Below are 23,329 nucleotides of genomic sequence, written 5' to 3'. Positions count from 1 at the left end.
CATGTATTTGTTGTGTTATTGTTCTGATATTTTGTTCTTTTTTTCCATAAAAATATCGTTCGTTATTTGGTGTGAGCATACGACCTTTGTCCAATTATGATATGATGACCGTGAAATCCGTCTATACCAAAAAAATAGAAAATAACCAGGAACCTGTCTGACCAGTACGTCTATTGAAATACTTCCTTAATTCGAACCTGTGTAAAATGAATAAATATTCAATTTTTCTTTTAAGGAGGTAGACCTAGGGTAAGGGATATAACTCATGAAATCGGTGATATGTTTGTTTCATATTCAATTTCACCATAGCCTGTCAAGCTTTCACTTGAAACCGAATGAAATCAGTCCAGGTTACTTTGATGTTAGATGATATTGATGTAAAAATGCTGAATACAAACGTTCCAATGAATTTTATGTGTTGTGTCCCATACCTTAGGTCTACCTCTTTAACACAGCATTAATTTTACATTCGTTTTTTATATGATAATTCCATACTTTGCAATCATTATATTAATGGCCAATCTACAAACATTCATTGTAAACCATGATTCTATTGATAAAAATGCTTATTCGACGTATGACAGATGATCATTGCCTGAACGATAATAATTCCACCAACGAAACGCCCGTAGATTGAAGTGATATGTAGTTCATGCTGTGAATTCTATCGAATAAGGAGCATTTAGTCTGTATGATGGATCCAACATAAGCCCAGCTGTGGCAAGTATTAATGAGAAACCTTGTTAGATTAAAAACACGTATCCAGTAGGAGTGTCAAATTATCAGCAACAAGTTTCCATCCATCATCAAGTTCATCGTTTGGTTTTCTAAACAATGTCCTCGGGGAATATATTTCTTTGAAAATAAACATTGTATTACAATTGTTCCGACATAAAATCAGGATATGAACTGATTGTCAACTGGACTCTCACAGTTTTAATGGCGATTAAAATAAAAGGAATGCCAAAAATAGTTGAATGCATTTGTATAGAATAGCTGTTTCGCCAAACGATTTCTTGAATGCATTGATTGGTAAAAAATCTTTATCATTTAAAAAAAAAACAAGGATATGAAATATCGGAAATTAAAAATTGTTTTCTATGTATTGTTAAATAAGGTAAAAACAAACTAGTGTTTCATATATATGACATTCAATTTTTTTTTTCTTATCTGACAAGAAGACATTATGTCTTGATTTATTTTTATATGTTTCTATTTTTAAAAAATGTGACGCTGAACAAAAAACAAAAGTAGAATAATGTTGAGATATATAACTGATTCATAACATATGTACGTTTTACATATTTTTAAATGCTTTGTCATGTCATCATAGATTGACTTTTGTTGATACAAATCGAAATATAAAAGTTTGGAACAATGCACAACAAAGCCAAATAAATACTACTTTTTTTATTTTTATTACTCTTCAATCAATAAAACACATAGACTAGAATAAAAATTAGAAAAGATGTCACGATAATTAGTTGTTTTTTATTATTATTTATGACCCCATCTTATATTAGAAAGCCACATCACATTACGGCAATTTCGCAATTACCGTCGCTGATAACGTTCCTGTAATAGAATAGCCATAGATATATCATTGATGATTATTTCTAGGAGTCAAACATAGTCGGGCGCTTTTCTTTCATTAGGCTGTCATATTTGCCGATCGTATCTTTTTGATACCCTGTCATTCTAGATGACAACTAAAATAATTGTGTAACTGCAATCAATTTATTGGAGTAGAAAGTACAACTAGAAAATGACTTTTCGGGAGAAAATTGGTTTTGAGCTTTCGTATTGCTTGAAAGTTATTACTATCAACCTTATATCTGGAGTGCCCTTTCAAATATGATTAGCGACCTCCAACTATTATAGATGTTCGTCATCTTCGTGGGACTTGATATTCAACAAAACAGTAAAAGGATGTGCTAAAAGCATAAACTGTTCACCCTGTGGGGTAACTTGAGTTCAATCTTATTTTAGGGGGATTTGTAATGTACATTTTCTTCTTTGTTTTTAGTTGAACGTTTGTTTCTTGTATGTTGTTTGCTGTATTATTCGTGTTCCCGGTGTTATTATATCCAAGGATTTCCCAATTCCTATTTCCGTATTACTTTTATTTCTTTCCTTCACCTAAAACTTTGTCTAAGAAAGAATTCTATTGCGGTTTATGTCCATTTCTATTCTTGAAAGACTATTACAAAGTATGGTCGAACCTCGATATATAAGTTATCATATCTTGCCTTCATTTGTTCTTCTTTTCTTCGTGTTTGTTGTTACTGTTCTTAGAACGAATATACTTTATATCCTATATTTGCAAAGGTGCAATTCTCTTTTTTTATCCTCTTATGTTTAGATCAATATTTCTTCGTGTTTTGTTTGAATGGAAAAGAAATCTTGAAATTTATGCTATTTCTCAGTTCATCAGCTTTAGATTAGAGCTGCGAAAATGTATGTAGTTATCATTGATGAAACTTAAAAGCTATTCAAGCTGTTTGTGATTGATCAGTTCAATTTGAGCTTCTAAAAGCATTGCTTTGAAAAATCGAATAACTAATCAGGAAATGTCACCGGAATTTCTCATAGATTTAGTAAATTACATCACCTTAAATGCACTTTCAATTCGTCAGGTTTAATAATATAGATATGCCAGCATCATTCATTTGTCAAAAAAGGCATTAGACCTCATAGATACAATTTGTTTTGGAAGTTGGCTTCAGATATTTTTCTAGTTACTTACATCCGTGCGTTTCCAACTTTACGTAAAAAGATACATAATTTCAAACGACATATCGTACGATCAAAATATAAGATGTTAATATCGAGACGAAAAAAAATGTTACGTAGCATGAAGAATAGGTATTTCATTTGACCATTGTTATTTAAACCGTACTGTAAACAAATTAATTTTTGCGGTTGCTAATTTTCGCGGATATTGTCAAGTGAACATATTGACGGTTTCAAAAAACAAAAACAGTATCAATTCCATATAGTGCTAAAAATTAATTTCGCGGGTACTGTTTTTAGCTGTGTTTGTCTACCGCCAAAATAGCGAAAATGAATACGTACAACTAATTGTACTGCTTTCGGGAAAAGGCCATGATTATCCTTTCGAAGCACCTGATTGCACTCCGTTTTCTTGTCGGAGGACATTTTGCAAGTGCTTTTAATTTCTTTTATTTTGTTTGGGATTAATTGCATATTTTTCTTCTTACACATGTATTTCAATAAACGTGGGTGATTGTGTCATTTTAAAAATAACTTCTAGTTATCTTTTTATTTAGGAAAACTTTACACGTTTACACGAGATTATTTTAAATATTTGTAGGTTTTTCAGAATATAATGTGTCTGTTGACTCTTTGAATTTTTAGGCAGCAGTCTTAAAAGATTTCAGACATGCAAATATATGACTGATGCATGTCAATCCCGAATAAAAATCAATCTTATTTTTAAGTCAGAAATACGTACAGATAGATGACATGACCAATCGAAGTCATTCTTACTTTTGTTACACTTTTAAAAATATATAAATTAATGGCAATTTTTTATTTGATAAATTGAGTTGGACATCAATGCGTCCTTTTCTCAAAATCATTAATAAGAATACAGAAAATGTTGTAGTTACGTAAAAATGTGGCGTATGTAGACTGAAAAGCATTGTTTGTTAGTTGTATATAGATCGAAAAAATCCTTTCTTAGATAGTTTTTTTCATGGGTCACCTGTCTGACTGTTATATGATTTGGAACTTTTGTCCATTTTTTTTTTTTTTTTTTTTTTTTTTTTCGTCTATTATAACTATGCGTTGATATCTAAATCTTTGTCGGAGGAATTATATTTTTGAGTGCCGAATTGGTTTAATGATTAACTTTTATTTTATAACTCTTCATTCGTTACGGGAGATTTAAGCATCATCGAAAACGAATCTCTGCGTAAGGTCCTTTCTAAAGGTCCCAGGTACCATGATCCACACTCCATAAATTTGGAATTTTAACTTTAAATAAATTCTTATGGATGCTGTGGAGGACTACGCGAGAAAATGGATAAAACTAGAACAAGAAGACATTGATTCTCTGTCAGAGTGAGTAAAGTCCGTGAGGTCCTTAATTTTGAAATGTATGAAAGTCTTAAGTAGATTAATGAGTGTCAATGCTACATCAGTTTTCAAAGACCAAATGTTGCTAAACATTGTCTACCCTACATGCAAATATGTTGTCATACTAGCAGCCCAAAACAACATTGTTTTTGTCTGCAAAATGTATTACATCCAATGTTTATTATCTGAGGTAGACGTAGAAAATAATAGTAATAAGACTTATCCTGGCACTACACTCTCCGAAGAAGAGTTAGTGGAAAACCATAAACCTGTTGTATCCTCTTCTGGTCTCTCTACTAAAGACGATGATTGTGATTTACCGACTATGTACTAGATTCCTGAACTCCACAAGAATCCATACAAACAACGCCACATAGCTGGATCTGTAAAATGTATCACAGAACCTCTTTCAAATTTTTTAACTTATATACTCACAGCTGTCAAAGAGGGCCTCCAGTCCTACCACAACACTTGTTAGTCCTGTGGTGGTATTAATTCTATGTGGATCCTGAAAAATTCGAAAGATCTTTTGGAGACTTTAAATTCAAGATTATTATCAGAATATAATAACATAAAAACCTATGACTTTTTAACATTTTATACTTCTATTCCCCATACTCAGTTAAAATCCCGACTCAAAAACATTATACGTCGTTGTTTCTCAAAAAAAGATGGTACATCTAGATACAAGCATATATTTCTTGGTTTCCTTTTAAGAGAGTCCGTGGCGATTCCTCTTACTTTGTAAAAAATAAATCCAAATCATCTTCCAAATATATAGAGAAGATGTTTTCAAAATGCTGGAATTTCCTATCGACAGCATATTTGTCCAGTGTGGTAGACGCGTTTTTTTTCAACAAACTGTCGGCATTCCAATGGAAACAAATTGTACTCCTCTACTTGCTGACCTATTCCTTCACTCTTATGAAGCTTACTTTATAGCTGATCTGATCCGAAAGAAAGAACATCGTTAAGCTGGATCCTTTAATCTCATTTTCCGCTATAAAGATGACGTATTATCCTTTAAAAATTCTAGTTTCGGTGATTTGATACATCACATCTACCCCAAAAAGAACTTGAGATAAAGGATACTACAGACACTGTGAGGTCAGCCTTACTACTTTACCTACACTTAAAGATCGATTTTAAAGAAAAACTAATGACCAAAATTTCCGACAAATGAAAACTGAATTGTTCGACGTGTCATAGTTTTCCTTTACTCTTTTGTCTACCCTAGATTGACCTTTATGAGCAACTCGGCGGGTGCTTTTAGAAAAGCAGAGGACACTTACCCTACCGGTTCGCCTGGTCCATGCTCCCAGTTTTTTGTGGAGTCCGAATTGCTCATTTACTTTTGTTACTTTGTATGTTTTATTTTAGTTGCTTTATGTTCTTTGTTGTGTGTGAATTTGTTTTCTATGTCTGGTCTTTGTCCCTGGATTATATTATTTTGATTTCCGATAGAATCTTGGTTCCCTTGAATACTCTTTTGTTTGATGACTATTTTCCTATTCATTAATATTGGGGGGTTCTTTTTGTTGTTTTGTTTTGTTTTGTTTTTGTTTGTTTGCTCATTTGTTTTGTTTTGTTTTGTTTTTGTTTGTTTGCTCATTTGTTTTGTTTTGTTTGTTTTGTTTTTTGTTTTTGGTTTCTTTTTCTTTCCTTGTTTTTCCTTGTATCAGGACATTTATTATTGGTTCATCATGGCTTATATTTAACATACGCTAATACACTTCATACATAAATGTGTCAGCGTTTTAATATTTGCTTTGTAGGATTTATTTCAGTAAATTTTAAAGTTATATATATACATATATTTCATATGGTTTTTTTATTCGTTTAACCTAATTCAGACGAAAGGCTTTTGTTATTTATCGCTCTACATTTTTGTATGGTTTGTTGATTTATCCAACATTTAATAAAGCAATTTCTAGAGCAATGCTAGAATATTTGCCAGATTAAGAAACATATATCAAATTTTCATTTAGCCAATCAATAAGGATTTTCGTTTGATTATTTTTGCCATAATGAAAAGAGAAAAAAATGACAGTATGTAATACAAATACTGAAACACCACAACGTATTGAAACGAAAGCAATTTTTCAATTATAGCTCAATAGGTTCTCTGGTGATTGTTTGATTGTAATAGAAAAGCAATAGAATTTACCCATTATATTTCCGGGGAGGATTATTACTAAGTATAAAGCTTAAATGTCCTTTTTTCTATATTAGATTCACTGATTACGGTTGTTTGTGATGGACAGTCATATCTCATAAGAAACAGAATGTAAATATCGTAAGCATTTCATTTGTAGAATAACATTGGTCTTTCAATGTTTGAGTTGTTACAAAGGGAATTATACGATTGAACTCAATCAAAACATATGTCAGCTATGTTTTCACTCCCAATGTTCAAATCTGAAAATTGTGATCTTAGAACAATAAGAATAAAAATGTTACTGTCGAAAAGATATGTGATACACGATTCGTAAAATGCACTTAACCCAAAAAGGCAGACAAACTCTTCAACATTCAGGGTTCCCAATTTAAAGTGCTGATTGAGTTGCACGTCAAAAACGTTCCCAATGAAATGATTACTTTGAAAATGTGTCCTGCGGTCATCAATTCTTTTTCATATTTCTGCTTTCCAAAATTCTACCTTGTTACATTATCCGAACCAGGAAATATTTAACCTGCTGATCGATCAGGTAGATGTTTCGCTCAATTTTCTATACGAGCCACGCACCGTTCTTATCCATCACGCAATTAACCTGAGTTTAATGACATTTTCATGACATTTTTGTTCCTCTTATGTTTTTGTTCTCAAGTAGTTTAATTGATAGGGAAATCCATTCTAATCCATACTTATTTTTATTTTATAGTCTATCAATAAGATGGTATTTGATAAACATATTCACTAGCTTGTAAAACAATGAAAAGGTCTAAAACAAAACAAAGAAGGGATAGCGATAAAAAACTATTTTATAGAAAAGAAAGTTGTCTAGTATGTTGACATTTACTGAAAGACTATTAATGTGGTATGATTTGATCACTTATTCAGAAATGAAAGCTAGATTGAACAGGTGTCTATAGCATTAGGGTTAATTTTGTGTATATGCAAGGACCGGGTTACTTGGTGTAAAATATCAAAAGAAAAAACCTCGAGAGATCAAATATGTCTCAATTTTTTTTTATTTATTTTTTTTTTCAAAAATTCCGATGACTTCTCTTTTTCTAACATATTGAGAAAAAGTGTTTGGCACTGGCAACTGCATACAAAATCAACAAGGATCGAAAAACAAAGAGGTGAAAGACATTATTTCAAAGAACATCTCGAAATCGCCTACACTATAAGAAACATTATCTTCTCAAGTCCGATCCTTTCTGAGAAATTTCATTTAATCACTGTGATGCTTACTCTACTGGTGCACCTGGTCCATGCTCTCAATTTTTAGTAGAGTCCGAGTTGCTAATTAACTTTTGTTTCTTTCTATGTGTTATTTTGGTTATTTTATGTTCTTTGTAGAGTGTATCTGTTTTCTCGTCTGGTCTTTGTTTCTGGATTGCGTTCTATGATTTCCGCTAGAATTTTGGTTCTCTTTAATACTCTTAAATCAGATTTATTGATTTTTTACCCCACGTATCTTACTTGATACGAAATCTTAGTACCTTCTTTCATGAAATTGATGACGTCAGTTTCAAATGGACTGCATCTTTCATGTATCTCTTATATTAAATAAGAGATACATGAAGCATGCAGTTCATTTTTTTGTTTTAAACTCCATTGTTTTATGTATTTGTTAATTCTTATTAACTTTTTTATATGACTGTTATGATTTCAAGTTGTGAAAATTATAATATTTTTTTTTTGTTTGTTTGTATTTATTGTTATTATAATTTTTCTTTTTATTTTTTTTTTTACTTTTTTTTAAATAAGTCTTAAAAATGTATAAAAGATGGGGTTTTTAAAACTTTAAGAGTACGTTTCATTTTGACAAAATAAAAAAAGAGGATTACAGCCATCTCAGAAGGCTATTTTCAATCCTTCAATAAAAGGCTTCATTTTTTTTTATTATTTCCATGTGAGTTTTTAAACGAAGCACTATCGCACTCTATCTTGGTCTGACGATTATAAGTACAACAACTGTATTTAATAACATTCTTATAACAATAAGCTGGCAAAATATTATAATTGGCATTTACAATATCTCTTGACATTCCTAAAGACCTGCATTAATATTTAGACAACTTTGATGCTCTATTGTACTTAATGAAATCCATTCAAATTAGTTTCCTAATTACATTGAGTTAAATTTGCATCAATGAGACATTTCATGTTTCGTTATTTAATTGCATTGTTCTTCCTTTCTACCAAAGAATTCTCCTGTATTCTTCATATTTGTTTACTTAGATGACTAATTACAATTATGTCAAAAAGAAAAATATGTACGTTTCGTATATTTGACCTTTTTTCAGTAACGTTGGTGTGTATACCTTTGACAGTAACTCAAATGATCTATCCGGTGTGGATATATGGCGATTTCATGTGCCGAATTCTGGATTTTATGCAAGGTTGGTATTTTTATAAAGTTAGATGTGTGCTTTATTTTCACTATTTAAACATAATCAGTTTAATTATTAATATATAACTTATTTTTTGTATGTATTGTCACTTCTGATCCGTGGACCATTTCTTTCGTTTATCATGTCTAGACATAATTGTATCATAATATTGTGACATCATTACAATATTAATATTGATAAACCCGTTAAATTTTGAGTTAAAAGAGCATTGAGTATCATTCAGAAATAATGGAACTGCTCAAGTGAAAGTGTTTGATCTCTGCATCATAGGATTTGCGTAGAGATTTTTCAATAGAATGTTAGAAAATGTGGTTTTTGACAAAGTTATCTGCCCTTGAAATGTTCATTTTCAGTGCATTGTATTTCAATGGTCCAGCATGATATGAAAAATCATGTCTGTTTTCCTTGATTCTGATGGTGCAAATAGTCAAAATACACTGTCAAAATGGTGTTTTTTATACCATGTTTCACCTACTGCCTGATTCTTACAGGGTCTTACATTTAAACAGTTATGATATTGTTCTATGATTTACATTATAGACAATAATTTTCCGTTTCTTTTACTTTTTCCAAGTTTTTAGTGGAGTCCGTGTAGCTCATTTACTTGTGTTTTTAATACAATTTGGTAATTTTATGTTTTTGTTGATTTCCACTCAAATCTTATGTCGTGATTTTTTTCCACCATCGTCAGTCAATGTTTTCTAGTACTGTTTCACTGATATAAAAAAATGAAAAGTTTAATTCTTTATTCTTATCTTCATCTCTAACAATTTCTGTTCGGATTATAACTTGGTTTTCTGTTTTCGTTTGTTTTACTCTTTTTTCTTTATTTTGTATTTATGTATTGCTATTTTAACTAAACATCTGTCTTTACCATCTCTATACAAAGCCAAAAGCGCCACCTATGAGAATCATGTGGTTGCAACATATGATTATCATATCAATCGAGCACCATATGATATATCATATGTTTCAGCATACAGCATGATTTTCATATGATAATCATGTTTTTTCTCAAAAATATGACCATCATATGATTTGAAGGCAAGATAAACATATGAGAATCATATGGTAATAATATGTAAATTATTATGATTACTATATGATTATCATATGTGGCACATTTGGCTGTGTATACGTTGTCATTTTATACGACTGTTTTGATTTCAGGTTGTGGGGTTTATAATATTTTCATTACCTTATCTATCAATTGTTACAGAGAATCAAGTCCAAAATCAAATCGTGAATAAATACATGCGATTTGTTTCTAACCAGAGAATTTTAATACTATCTTGAATACATTTTGAACTTATGAAAATCAACAAGCTTCGTAACCGAACAATTTCGTTAGTTTTATACAGGATATGTACTGAAAATAGTTCATTATGGTAAATGCACAGTTATATCATCACATATATGCCGTTTGCAGCTGTGTTTGGATTTTACACGACTTTCAAAGCGTTCATTCATTTATCGCATACTTTTTATTCCTTTCAGAAAAAAAATTGAACTGACCAACCAAAAAAATATCAATACATCTAACGAATACTTAAAGTATTTTAAAGTGCTAAAGGTTCACAACAATATTTCTGTCATTCTAAACAACAAACATGCAACACCTGTTGCCTATGTTAAGGGAAATAGATCTCTATCTAAAAATTAAAAACGCCCTTTACCTTTACGCTTTCTCAAAAGAACATGGTGTATAATAAAAAATTCGCTTTCTGTGATGGAGAATCAATATTTCTTAATAATGATCCTATCAACTTGGCGATAAAATTTCAGAAATGTACATAGAACAAGTGCAAAGCGGCTTAATTGTTATTAAAAACTCATTGCAACAGCTTTTAGGGAAAGAAAGACGGTTAATGAAATGCACCTGATCTGGGATTTGTGTCGAAAGGGTAATAATTTTGCAATGAATGAAATTGATATTTCTTATAATAGTGCAAAAATATCGATGCTTTACTATTTATTTGTTGCGGCTTGTAACAAAAATCAGATTTGGTTTAAATAATCATTTTTCAAGGTAAACTGGACGGGTGTTCGGAAATATTTCAATTCTTCACCTTATTGATACACTCAATTGGTTTGGTTTCAGTCTTGTATTATTTGCCCCATAGGCTTCTATAGTATACCTTAAATTTTCATGATTTAAAAAAAAAATAGACAAGGAGTTTCAATCTATTTTTTGACCATTTTTCCATTAAGGAAATATCCAAAATAATTTTTAGGTCCATTTTAGAAAACTTTAGGAAAAAAGGCACGAACTTTGGTACACCAGGACAGGTCGAACTAAAAATAAACTTTTTCTACTTTCACTTTTATTTTGAGTTCATAAAATATACCCCTTTTCTGAAGCATTATTTTTCATGAAAATACTGATTTTCCTCAAAAACAAGTTTTTTGTGGCATAGCTTGATATTTACCCTGTACTTTTGATGAAAAATGATAGTTATTTGCCAAGAAACAAAAACAGGAAAAGGCAAAAAGAAAGCGCACTATATTTTTTAGCCTCCATGTTTTGACGTACACCCGCTCAGGAATATGTAATACAAGACTGAAACCGTTTGCACTACTGTAATTGGGCGTTAAATTGCTTTCACTTTAACTCAAATACCAAAAACATATTCATTTATATCTTTTCTTAGGTGACAGGCAATAAAGTTTGATGATTCCCATAACAAATATGAAATAATCGTAAAATGCCTCAATATTTTTCGCAAAAGCTAAGTATTATTATACAAAACTATGAATAAAAGATACCACTACAAGTCAATACCAACAATTATCCTATCAATAACGAACTTAAAAGCCTTAAGATTGTTTACTTCTTTCCTACTTAACAATAATCTATAGTCAACCTACAACCTGATATTGATAAGTACTGAGAGTAAGATGTAGGCAAACACAAAATGAAGGCTCTCATCTAAAACTTATCAGCTAATGCACACGGAAAATACATATTGTTGTTCTAAAAAGTACTGCACAAAAAATAGTTCGTACAACTACGATTAATTACGTGTGGTTATGACTAAATGTCATAAAGAGGTCGATTCATCACTCCGTAGATGTGTCTAAAAAGCAGAGGACGCCTTCCCTAATTATGCATCTGGTTTATGCTCCCATGTTTTGGTGGAGTCAGAGTTTCTAATCTACTTTTGTTTCTATGTACGTGTTATTTTCATTATTAACCCTCCTTTTTGTGTTTGTCTATTTACCTTATCTGGTCGTTATCCCTGAATTATGTTCTTTTTTATTACCATTCTGAACCTTATATACTAAATTTTGTGCTGTAGCCGTTTTAACTTATATCACCCAAGTCTTATAAAATTAAAAAAGACTTGTGAGTAGAAACAGTGAAAAATATTATGTACGTTTTCAAATGTAATCATGTTCTCATTCCCATTATTACTGATATTGTCAATTAGGCATTCTGGAGATTATGAGAAAATCACTTATCTGCTTTTACAACTCTTGAATTGAATGGGAAATTTCCATTTTGTTTGGAACTAAATTTCTTGGTTTGGCAACGAAAATCACGAAAATTGATACCAAACGAAAATCCGTCCACAGTAATTGTATTATCGTCTATATTAATTGTAAGTTAACATCATGATTTTTTTATCCCTAGTTACAACGAATTCGCTCCATGATTTACACATATTGAGTAGATTTACCAATACAGAAATAGTAGGCCTACTGTCTTCACACCACGTGACCTATAACTGGTGGTGTACAAAAATATCCTTTTAATTAGATATTTTCTCTTTCTCACAATTTTCTATGAATTGTGTTCGCTGTTATTGACCTTTGGTAAGAGGCGTTTCAACGTCAAAAGTAGAAATTTAATTCCAAAGTTTATTTCTAAAATCATGAATAAAACCATGATGTTATTGTTATAGCTAATGCAGCCGTATTTATTTAAGTGTAATTGCATATGTAACAGCTCATATATGTAAGTATTGAATGTTTTAATTTCTAAAAAAAATTGAAGGGGCCGGTTTGAATTTTCTGTTTCGAGCTATACGTCACACATCATTTACAAAACTTTTCACGGTACAAAATTCGAAAACCCTTAAATACTAAGGCTTCATTCCTTGTATTTAACTTGGTAGATACAATAATGTAGCTCCTTTATTGATATACTTTGATACTTTTCTAGATCTAATTGGTGATGGATTCGGCATTCAATATCGATATTTTTTGTTTTTAGGACTTTTGGATCTTAAACTTCCTATGTAGTTATAGTTCTAATGTTGCTGGTGAGAGTTTACTACTTGAAACACGTGTACAACATATCCAAATTTTCAATGTTTATATGATAAGCAATGTAAAGCATACTGAATGCTAATTCAGAAATCATAGCACCAATAACAAGACCGGTACAATTAGGTTTTACACAGCATATATAATAGCATTTTGATTGACGATTACAATTACAAGATATTTGTTTATGAAGAATAATGATAATTGTGTAAAGCGGTAACGAACTTAAAATCAAAATCGTGCATTTCTTTTACATAGTATTGCTAGTATTTCCAATTTAATCGATACTTGCAAATTTTAACATTTATATTTTGGTTTTAATTAATATTAGAGAACATGACAGTTAAAGTTTTGCAAAGCGTTGGGACTTTCATCTACTGCCTTACACGTAAACTGATTTGTATTAAAGACCGATAAGATCTATCATATTGATCTAGTCTTCTACAAAACAGATCAGGCCTTATTACACTTAATTATGGACAAGAATGTCGTTGGCTATTTGAATAATGAAATGGACATTGAAGACATGCTAAGCGAAAACATTTAGATGATACTGATGGGCAATTTGTCAACAACAATCTTAAGTAATAAAGGATTTTTGCTGCGGAAACGCTACATACTGACAGAATATAAAAAATACGCGGACATTTTGAATATAAAGAACGAACAAAAGAAAAGAATGTGTTTGTATGCTTTTTGTCATATATGGTACGAATCAAGCACAAACACATTCAAAATGTTTTAAATGTCTCATTATGCATTTTATTGAGTGGCATTAATACATGTATGCTTACCTAAGTGATGTCTTTGGCATTATTTTTTTTATTTTTGGATTTTTCTAATATTCCTTTTTTTTCTTTCCTTTAAATAGTGTGGACATGTTACGATTTTCGTACTTGTTTTTGTTTTTACTCGTCCACTTTCAATGATTACACAGATTTACTCAGATAAGTCCATGAAAATGCAATATATACTTCTGCGAGGTAGGGCTTTGGTAGAACACAAGAATTTTCCTCGCGGAAGTGTATATTGAGCATGCTCTATACATGCACATCGACTTTCTTACATTTAATTCGAAAGTGTGTCGAAAGTTTTTAAATAACAGTCATTTTGTCTTTTTTATTAATCCACGGTTTACTCATTTGTAGAGGATAATTGTAAATGTGTGATAAACACCAGATTGAAAAATACATTTTTAAAACGGAGCCACCATTTTTAAAAATTGCAACACAATCATTCCCAATCCCCATACCCCACAAAATAGCTAATTCATTATTTTCAATACTTTATTAGTTGAATACATCTGTCTTGAAAAAAAATCCATGGTCATATCAGCCATGTTTCATCATATCGTGTTTAAAAGATAGTTATATTTACGTTAATAATTAGGATTAGGTACATAAAAGTATAATAAAATCGTAATTATCTGCATCAAGGGACGTTAAATTATGTCCATCGTAATTGTAGAACAATCCTTATCATAAAAGCTACTGTTGCACTTTACAAGTTCGTATTTCTAAAGATGATGTGACATCACGCTATGCTTTCTAGATGAATAAATATGGTTAATCGTACTTAGGCTGTTTTATTGCACATAATTGTGACTTGTGTAGGACATAAACCGTCTGAATAATCCCAAATAATCTTTGATTTTACTGATTTGGTCACAAGATATTGTTACTACTGTTCTCTAACAATTTAATTTTCTTCGACAGTAGAAAATCGCAAACCAATGACATTGTTACCGATGACTGTATGTAATAAGGAAACAAAGATAGAAATGATATTTTGCTTTTTTATACTTAATCTTCAATATTACACTGTTTTTACATAAAATATCCGGACAGCGTAAACCTAGCACTCATACCAGTTGTTGTAAGCTGTAAACTTCTAAATCGTAAACAAAAAAGTAGTGTACAGCTGTTTCCAATATAAATTGATATTATATATTGTCTTTTCTGTTTGGTTTATATTCATCTGATTTCTTTATGATTGACCGTGGTTACTCTTGGTTAGACATAAGTGTTGTAATTTAATGTTATATAACTGTAAATTGGTTCAAATTAAGAAGTTGGTATTTTTTTTCCCTGAAAACTATTCCAAAAAATAATGTATCTTTATAAAAAGAAATAAGTACTCCTTCTCCCCTGACAAAAGTCTATTTTAGTGTAATTGTCCTGGTAATTTCATTTTCGTTTTTTATATTAGACAAACTAAAAGCCCCAAGAGCACAATTGTTCTAGAATAAGGTCTTACCTCGAGTAACATTTCATGAAATATTGACAAAAGGTAAAGTATGCCAGGAAATATCAAGTCTCAAGAGAATCGTTAAGACTGGCCTGAAATAGTTATTTGAGGCGTTTGACGTATAGTTAACTGAGTTGAACGGTCCGTTTGTCAATAGTTCAACACTCTTAATTTTCCTGAGATAAACTGTCAATTTTTGTAGTTAATTTATTTCGTTATAATTTTGAGAGGACCTCACGTTAACCTTTCAGCAGAGTATTATTTGACCACATCTTAAGCATGACGGATTCGTGTCTCAATGCATGGGAAAACATTCTATGTTTCTTTCAATTAAATGCAGGCAAATGACGGAATCCTTGAGAAACTAAAAAAATACAGCAACGAAGCAGAAAATAAGCAAATATGACAAAAATATGAAACATATAAACCGAAAGAAAAATAACAAAAGACGGCACAAGAATATGGGTATGGTCCACATGCTCCAAGTTGTCATTAAATTGCACATTTATGATATGATAGTAATTTTTTAAACAGGACTTATGTAGAATTTGTTGCTCATATAATTCCAGGCCTATTAGTGTACTAGTTTTTTGCTTGTTTGTCATAATATCCATCACTGATTTTATGGTTTAATTTCTTTTAAGTTTTTGAATTAGATTTATATTCTAATATCACGATATATTTTATTCTATATTTATCTTATTTTCCAAAAAAGAGTAATCAATTTTTTTTTTTTTTTTAATATTGACCGTTTCACTTTTCTTCAACATATAACGAGCATTAAAGTTACAAGTAATCAGTTGTTGATATTCTTGTACAATTTCACACTTAAGTATAAGTGTTGGTAAGAATCAGGCAAAATGGGAAAAATAAAAAAAATGTATATCAAAACCCCCCCGATTTGACAATAAAACATTACTCAAGGATGCTTTCTCTATTTGACAAGACCATTATTTGATCACTGGCTTTGCTCAGAATTTTTTCAATAGAATGTTAGAAAAATGAGGTTTCTGACAGATTTATCTGCCCTTGAAATGTTCATTTTCAGTGCATTTCAATGAATTTATTACTCAATGCACCTACATGATATGGAAAACAGATATTGTCTATTTTCCTTGATTCTGATGGTGCAAATAGTCAAATTACACTATCAAAATGATGTTTTTTATACCATATTTTACCCACTGCAGATACTTACACTTTAAAATATTCCGTGTTCTCGTGCCTAATCATTTTGTTACTGTGTCAGTTAACTGTGCCAGATATTCCCCGGTATTTTTGTTTTCATATCGTTGATGACTGATGCTGATCGATAAATAATGTCTTTAATTTATTCCTGTAATTGTTTTTGCTTATGCTATTATCTTTTGTTTTATTGTTTCTTGTCTTGCACTGTACTGTTTTTACAGAATTCCTCAAATTATCTATCACAGATCTTTAAATGGTTACTAACTAGGGACTTATCCTAAGAAAATGAGAAATAATGATGTAAACTAAACGTTCCGAGTGGCAAATCGTAAACAGATATATATATGAGGGCACCGGAACTCCCCTCCTTAAAAACACACAGGAAACTTAGGTATTACTCTTTGTAAGAATCATGCAAATTCTGTTATATATGATACACCCCAAAAAATGCTACACATTTTTATTTTTGTTTTTTTTTTTTTTTCTAGGTCTATATAATGAAATGCTTAATTACTCATTCCAATCTCTCTGCTCTATGGTATTTTAGCGTCGTTTACAGAGTTCTAAAGTTCTGAATTCTAAAGTACATTCTATATAATTTATATCCCTTATTAATAAGGCTTATATGAAAAGCCACATATTAATTTCTGTTTACTTTAGGATTTTAAACAAAGCATCAAAAATAAAATATGTAAGCTTTCCAGCCATGTATCAGATTTTGCATGATTCTTAGCTGGAGGGCTATCATAATTTTATTTTTCAAAAATCAAGATTTTTCAACTTTGTATGCATTTCTTTTGGTTACTTTATGCTCTTTGTTGTGCATGTCTTTTTTCATGTCTGGTCTTTGTCCCTATTTTACATTCTTTTCATTTCCGATAGAATCTTGATTCCTGTGATTACTCTTTCAGTGATATATCCCCGAGAAATACCATAACGGTCTTTTAAGTTCCAAAAATTCACGCATTCATTGACACATTCTTTGCTGTAGTTTAAAAACCTGAAGGTCATAAATTTTTATCAATGAATGTTGTAAAGAAGTATCGCTTTATTTTTTGTATTAAAAATGTCACTATGCAAACAGACATTTTATTAGTATGTCGTGAAACAAGTTCACTTCACGTTGACGTAATTGAATGTTAATTAAACCTGAAGGATAAAAAAACCTTAGGAAGTATAGTGGTTATTGAATTAACATACCCTATTATTGAGAGATTGAAAACCAAATACGGATGAAGATCGTACATTTGTTGATGTCCTACCGTAAGTTTAGTTTAGTTTAGTTAAAATTGTATTTTTAATTAATACAATACAGCGTACAATAGGACAAACATAAAAAGACAAAACAAAGATAAATAGGAAATTTTAGTAAAGGTTTAACTTACAAAACTTTTTAGCTCACCTGGCCAAAGGCCACGTGAGCTTATACCATCACTTGGCGTCCGTCGTCGTCGTCGTCGTGGACAATTTTAAAAAAAAATCTTCTTCTCTGAAACTACTTGACTGACAGGTTTTAAACTTGGCATGACCCTATGGCGTTCTGCACACAATGACCATTGAGATTTTTTTTTTGCATGTGCAACTTTGAAAATTATCTTCTCAAAATCAATTGCACAGAATTCAATGAAAGTTGGCATATTTGTTCCTTAGAGTATCCCACATACAATGATCTTTGGGATTTTTGATCCATGAAAAAAACATGGCTGCTGTTACTAAAAATAGAACATAAGGATCAGATGGCAGTTTTTTGCAAATAACTCAAACACTGTTGCCTTTAACAAATTTCTGGCAAAGGGTAAAATTGTTAAACATCATGTGAAGGACCTATGCCGAAATTTTCAAAACCTTTCAGTGACTGATGTAGGAGTAACGGCCACTGAAACAGTTTTTTTTTTTTTTTTTTTTTTTTTTTTTTTTTTTTTTTTTTTTTTTTTTTTTTGTTGGTTTATTTCACATGGACAACTTTGAAAATCTTCTGCTCTAAAAGCATCTAAGATCTTTGAATGAAAATAAGCATAATAGTTCTTAAGTGCATTGTGCTCGAAATGGCCTGTGATTTTTAATCCATGAATAGATATGGCTGCCTATACTAAAAATGGAACTTAGGGGTCGGACGACAGGTTTTTGAACATAATTCAAAAATTGCCTTTAGCAAAATTCGGGTTCAGGTTATGAAAATGCTATCAAAAGCATTTCCTGTATTTGACAATTTAGTTGATTTTAACTTAGCCTGTCTCATTCCTCTAGTTTTTCAAATAATCAAATGGTTAACCAGGTGAGCGATTCAGGCTCTCTTGAGCCCCTAGTTTTTAATCGTATTGATTCAAGAATTCTTTTCTAGGGAACGCAGTAAAAGATGTTGCGTTCGTATTTATTATCATTGTATCAATTTATTCATGTTTTTGTCTGTTAATGTTTTTGATATCTTTTTCCCTTAATGTAGCATACACAATTTAGTATCTTGTTCGTTATTTCTACAACTTCATATTTGGTGACTTACGGTTTCGGTAATAACACGACAGTTAGTGACCTCTTTGTATTAGATTATTTGTAATGTATAACATATCATCAGTAGGAGTGTAGGCGAGTCTTATCATCAACAACAAATTATCCATTGTAATCTAAATCGCCACCAGATTTTCAATGATACGACCCTTGGGGTTCCTTTCATTTACTGCTGCTTAACTTGGTGAAATAACTGTTCTACATCCCTTCAGCACCTGCGTATGGGGTGTTTATATAACTTTTTGTATTGTGCTAGAACTCTAACAAATAGGCTCCTTGATCAGGGTTATGTTGCTGTCAGATTGAAGTCATCACTACAGAAGTTTTATGGTCGTCATCATGAACTCGTGGATCGTTATGGTGTATCCATCTGCATCATTAAAACTGATTTATTCAACGGGTCATAGTTTTCCTTTCCTCGTTTGTCTACCCCGAACTTGACTTTTTATGAGCAACTCGGCGAATGTTTCTAGAAAAGCAGAGGACGCTTACCCTACCGGTGCACCTGGTCCATGCTCTCAGTTTTTAGTTGAGTCCGAGTTGCTTATTTGCTTTTGTTACTTTGTATGTATGATTTTAGTTACTTTATGTTCTTTGTTGTATATGTCTGTTTTCCATGTCTGGTCTTTGTCCCTGGATTGCATTCTTTTGATTACCACTATAACCTTGGTGCCCTTGATTACTCTTCTATATCTTACAAGGTCATGAACTTAAACTTAATTTTGCTCGTCTCAGAATTGCTTAATGCCATATATTTGTCATTATTCCCTCAAATGAATATCTATAGGGGTAAAAAGGGTTAACCATATATGTTTGTCTGTCTATCCGACCGTCTGTTTGTCCCTCAATCGAATAAAAATTAGGCCTTTCAAATGTTCCATGCAGTAATGCATGTAGGATCTAACAATATTCCATTCTACTTTCTGTTCTGATAACCTTTCTGATCAGCCAATCAGATTTCATCCTTCATGATTTTGATAGGTTAAATTTTGAATAGATTGTTTGTTTCTTGGAATTGTCAGTCCTTTTACATGTATTTATCTGTTTGTTCGGTACATCACTGTCCACAAGTCTTAAAATTCCTCTATTTAACATCATTTAACTTTGTGCAGAGTTAAATAACTATAGGGAGATGAGTATATTGCCAAGAATATACGAACCAACAGTAAAGTAAAGGAAGTAATTATGAACTTAAGCATTTTTCAACTTTCCAATCGAAAAAAAACGTAATCCACAACCCCAGTTTTTTATTGAACTCTGTTCAGAGGTATATATGTGCAAAGATATAATACTTTCCCTGGAAAGATGCTAAAGCAAGTTTCCGCATGCTCAAAAACTTTAATACTGAGGCTGGGGTATCAGTATACAGAGAAAAATGGTCAAAAATCTTCACTAATTTATTTGAAAGACATTTTCGGTCAAAAAACAAATTATATGCCAAAATCATATTTACACAGCCGTGCTGCTTGTTGCGACTTTCTTGGCACTTCTTTCTCTAAACACATTGCAAATAAACAACTAGACATTCGGTTATGTTTTTATTTCACGTGCTTAATGACAGATGTTGATAGATAGTGCGTGTCTTTCAGTAATTCCTTTGATTGATTTTCCTAATGTCATTTTCTGTCTTATTTCATTTTTTTTTCATCGGGCTGTTTTTGCAATTCATTGCATTCGTAAGATCTTCGCTGTATAATTTTGTAAATAACTGCTAATTTACTCTTACATTAACAAAATTGAACATTAGCTAAAATTGCCCATACATCTGAATGAAAATGTCGAACAATGGGAGCATACAAGGAAAAAGTCATTCACTTTATAAAGGAACTAAAGGGTACACACAGAAAAGAATAGCAAAATCAGTGTATATTACCGCAATTTCTACAAAAAAATTAAAACTACCGAAACAAAACATCTATACAATGAAAAAGGTGGGATACTATTATAAAGAATGTGAAAATTGAAAATGAATACATCAAATCAATTTCGAGATAAAAAGTCAAGATAGGATACATACTTCTCCTTTTGAGTTTTTTTTTTTAAATTGAAAATCGTGACATTTAATAGGATGGAGGTTGTCACAAAACCGAAGATTATTCATGGATATATACATGACTGGTTTCTACTACCGTTCCTTGCTAATGTTTTGACGGATGTCTGCCTCCTATGATTTGCACAATTGATGTCTATTAAAATACCTTGCACTTGTTGGAAAATAAGTTGACCAAATTATTCAATACCATTTAATTTTATTTCTCTATCATATGGTTCAACAAAGTATTTATTCGATCATCTATATTTTTGTTGATAGATTTGGATTTTTTCCCGACGCAGTTATTGTTAATGATATTGTTATTATAGTTAATGATTTTATCTTTTAAGAGCGTGTGCACTTTCATTTTTGATTTTTTTTTATTAAACAATCAATATGATGCTTTTTACAGATAAAAGAAGTAATGTTGCTGTTCTAAATGCAGGGATAACATCATTTGTGTCATAGATGGTGAAAAATCTTTATGTGACGTCATCTTTAATATTGACATTACTGTTTCAATAACTAACATTTTTAAACAACGAGTCATTTTTATTTTTTCAGGAGTTTCTGTTGAGGGTAGTGTACTGACAATAATGTGCATGAGTACAGAACGATACTTTGCTATACGCCATCCAATGAAAGTTCGACGAATTTGTAACGAGAGGAATGTGAAAATTGCCATTTTTCTCACTTGGATACTTGCAATTATAATAATGTGTCCATTAGTTATATACAAACGATTATTGGAAGTGAAACCTCCTCCTGTTTGGTTATTCAATAGCTCGAACATGCCAGAGATCAAACTGTTTGCCAGAGAAGTATGCCAGGAAACATGGCCGTCTTATTCTGATAAAATTGCCTATGACGTTTTTCTTCTATTCATAATTTATATAATACCTGGATTTATCGTAGTATTCCTGTATTCACTGATTGGCTGTAGTTTATGTAAACAAAACCATGATTTAAACCGTGCAAATTCAGTAATAAGTAACGACGTCAAAGTCATGGCAAGCAGACGAAAACTTGCCCGTATGATGATAATCATTTCAATTTTATTTGCCTTGTGTTGGTTGCCTTACTTCATCATTATAATTTGTACCGATTTCCACGTGACATTCATTGATACATTGGGCAAACTTTATCCATTTGCTCTGCTGCTAGCACACTCCCATAGCGCTCAAAATCCTATTCTGTACTGTTTTATGCATAGAGGATTCTATGAATTCTTAACAAAAATAGCGAGATGTCAGTTTGCTGGCATTAAAAACAGACGACAGGTGGGTATAATACTTAAAGAACAAAAACAATGCATGTACAGGTTTTTGTTATTTATTCAGTAAATATGAATAAAATATATAAAACGAACGTTTTGCAACCAAATAATTCAAAAAAGTAAAATAAAAATGTCCGTATGAAAACATTTCTTTTCAAAACATTACTTTTGTTTCATAAGTAATGTATAGCATTCAATATGGAAAGATACAAACTATCTTATGATTAAAAAAAACAGGTCATTGTGTGATTAAAACGTCGTGCTCGAAAATGAACAAAGTTACTTGGAGCATGACCTAGGTACTTCTATAGAGTAAGAATCAGCAAAAGGTTGACTAATATGATTTTGCTTTTTTTAGATGATGAAGAACTCATTTACATCATCCGAAAGACGGTCACAATCGCTAAAAATTTCGAAAATGACAAATGGAACAGCAGAGGAGAGAAAACGATTAGTCGTAACGTTGTCTGATCCTGGAAAGCCTGTTTGATTACATTTGATGATGCACATAAATATTCAGTATATTGAACTAGTTCCGTGAAAACTGGATAAACCTATCCCTGAACACAGAAAACCTGTGTAAAACAGACATTTTGATGAGGTTTTAAATGTATGCTTAACACGAACAAACCGAAAACCTCTCTAAACCAAACAAAAGCGGAATGATTTATACAATTTTCACTGTATCATAATTCAAATTCATAATAGTATTTATTTTGCATTAAATTGTTTAGCGTAATCGGGCTTTACGTATATGAATTTTCTTCTGTGAAGTATGATGTATTGTTTTGCTCGTGTGTTAAAATTCCTGTAAAATATTATGTAAGAGTATTAAAGGTGTCATAATAAACTGTAGGAATTTATATTGTGTCTTGTGTTTATTTTCCCAATATAATTATAGAATAATGTACCTGGATTTTGTTAAAAACAACTCCTTTTGACTAGGATTCGGTTAAACGAGTCGAAATATAAGAGAAAAAAATCAGTGATCTTCATTGCATGTAATTTGTGTATTTAAAAAAGAGTTAACAAGGGAACCAAGATTCTAGGGGAAATCCAAATAATGTAATCCTGGGACAAAAACCAGACAGTGAAAACAGACACACACAACAAAATATATGTACATA

General features: G+C 31.2%; 1 protein-coding gene across 2 annotated transcripts in view; it reads left to right on the top strand.

Moving 5' to 3' along the window:
• LOC148628622 (QRFP-like peptide receptor) overlaps nt 1–23,065 on the top strand; it is a 51,243-nt gene extending 28,178 nt beyond the window's left edge. For both annotated transcript variants that reach the window (XM_088591252.1, XM_088591242.1), the window contains exons 2-4: nt 8,578–8,673; nt 21,491–22,206; nt 22,561–23,065. In XM_088591252.1, coding sequence (XP_088447378.1) covers nt 8,578–8,673; nt 21,491–22,206; nt 22,561–22,692 — 944 coding nt within the window. In that variant the 3' untranslated portion in view covers nt 22,693–23,065. The remainder of the gene's footprint in view (nt 1–8,577; nt 8,674–21,490; nt 22,207–22,560) is intronic.
• Nucleotides 23,066–23,329: the final 264 nt, after the last annotated feature.

Source organism: Perna viridis, chromosome 1 (assembly GCF_037379345.1).
Source record: "Perna viridis isolate PV_CMFRI_1.1 ecotype Kerala chromosome 1, ASM3737934v1, whole genome shotgun sequence".
Classification (NCBI taxonomy): Eukaryota; Metazoa; Mollusca; class Bivalvia; order Mytilida; family Mytilidae; genus Perna; species Perna viridis.
Note: the sequence above shows the minus strand (reverse complement) of the source record. Positions and strands in the feature narration are given on the sequence as shown.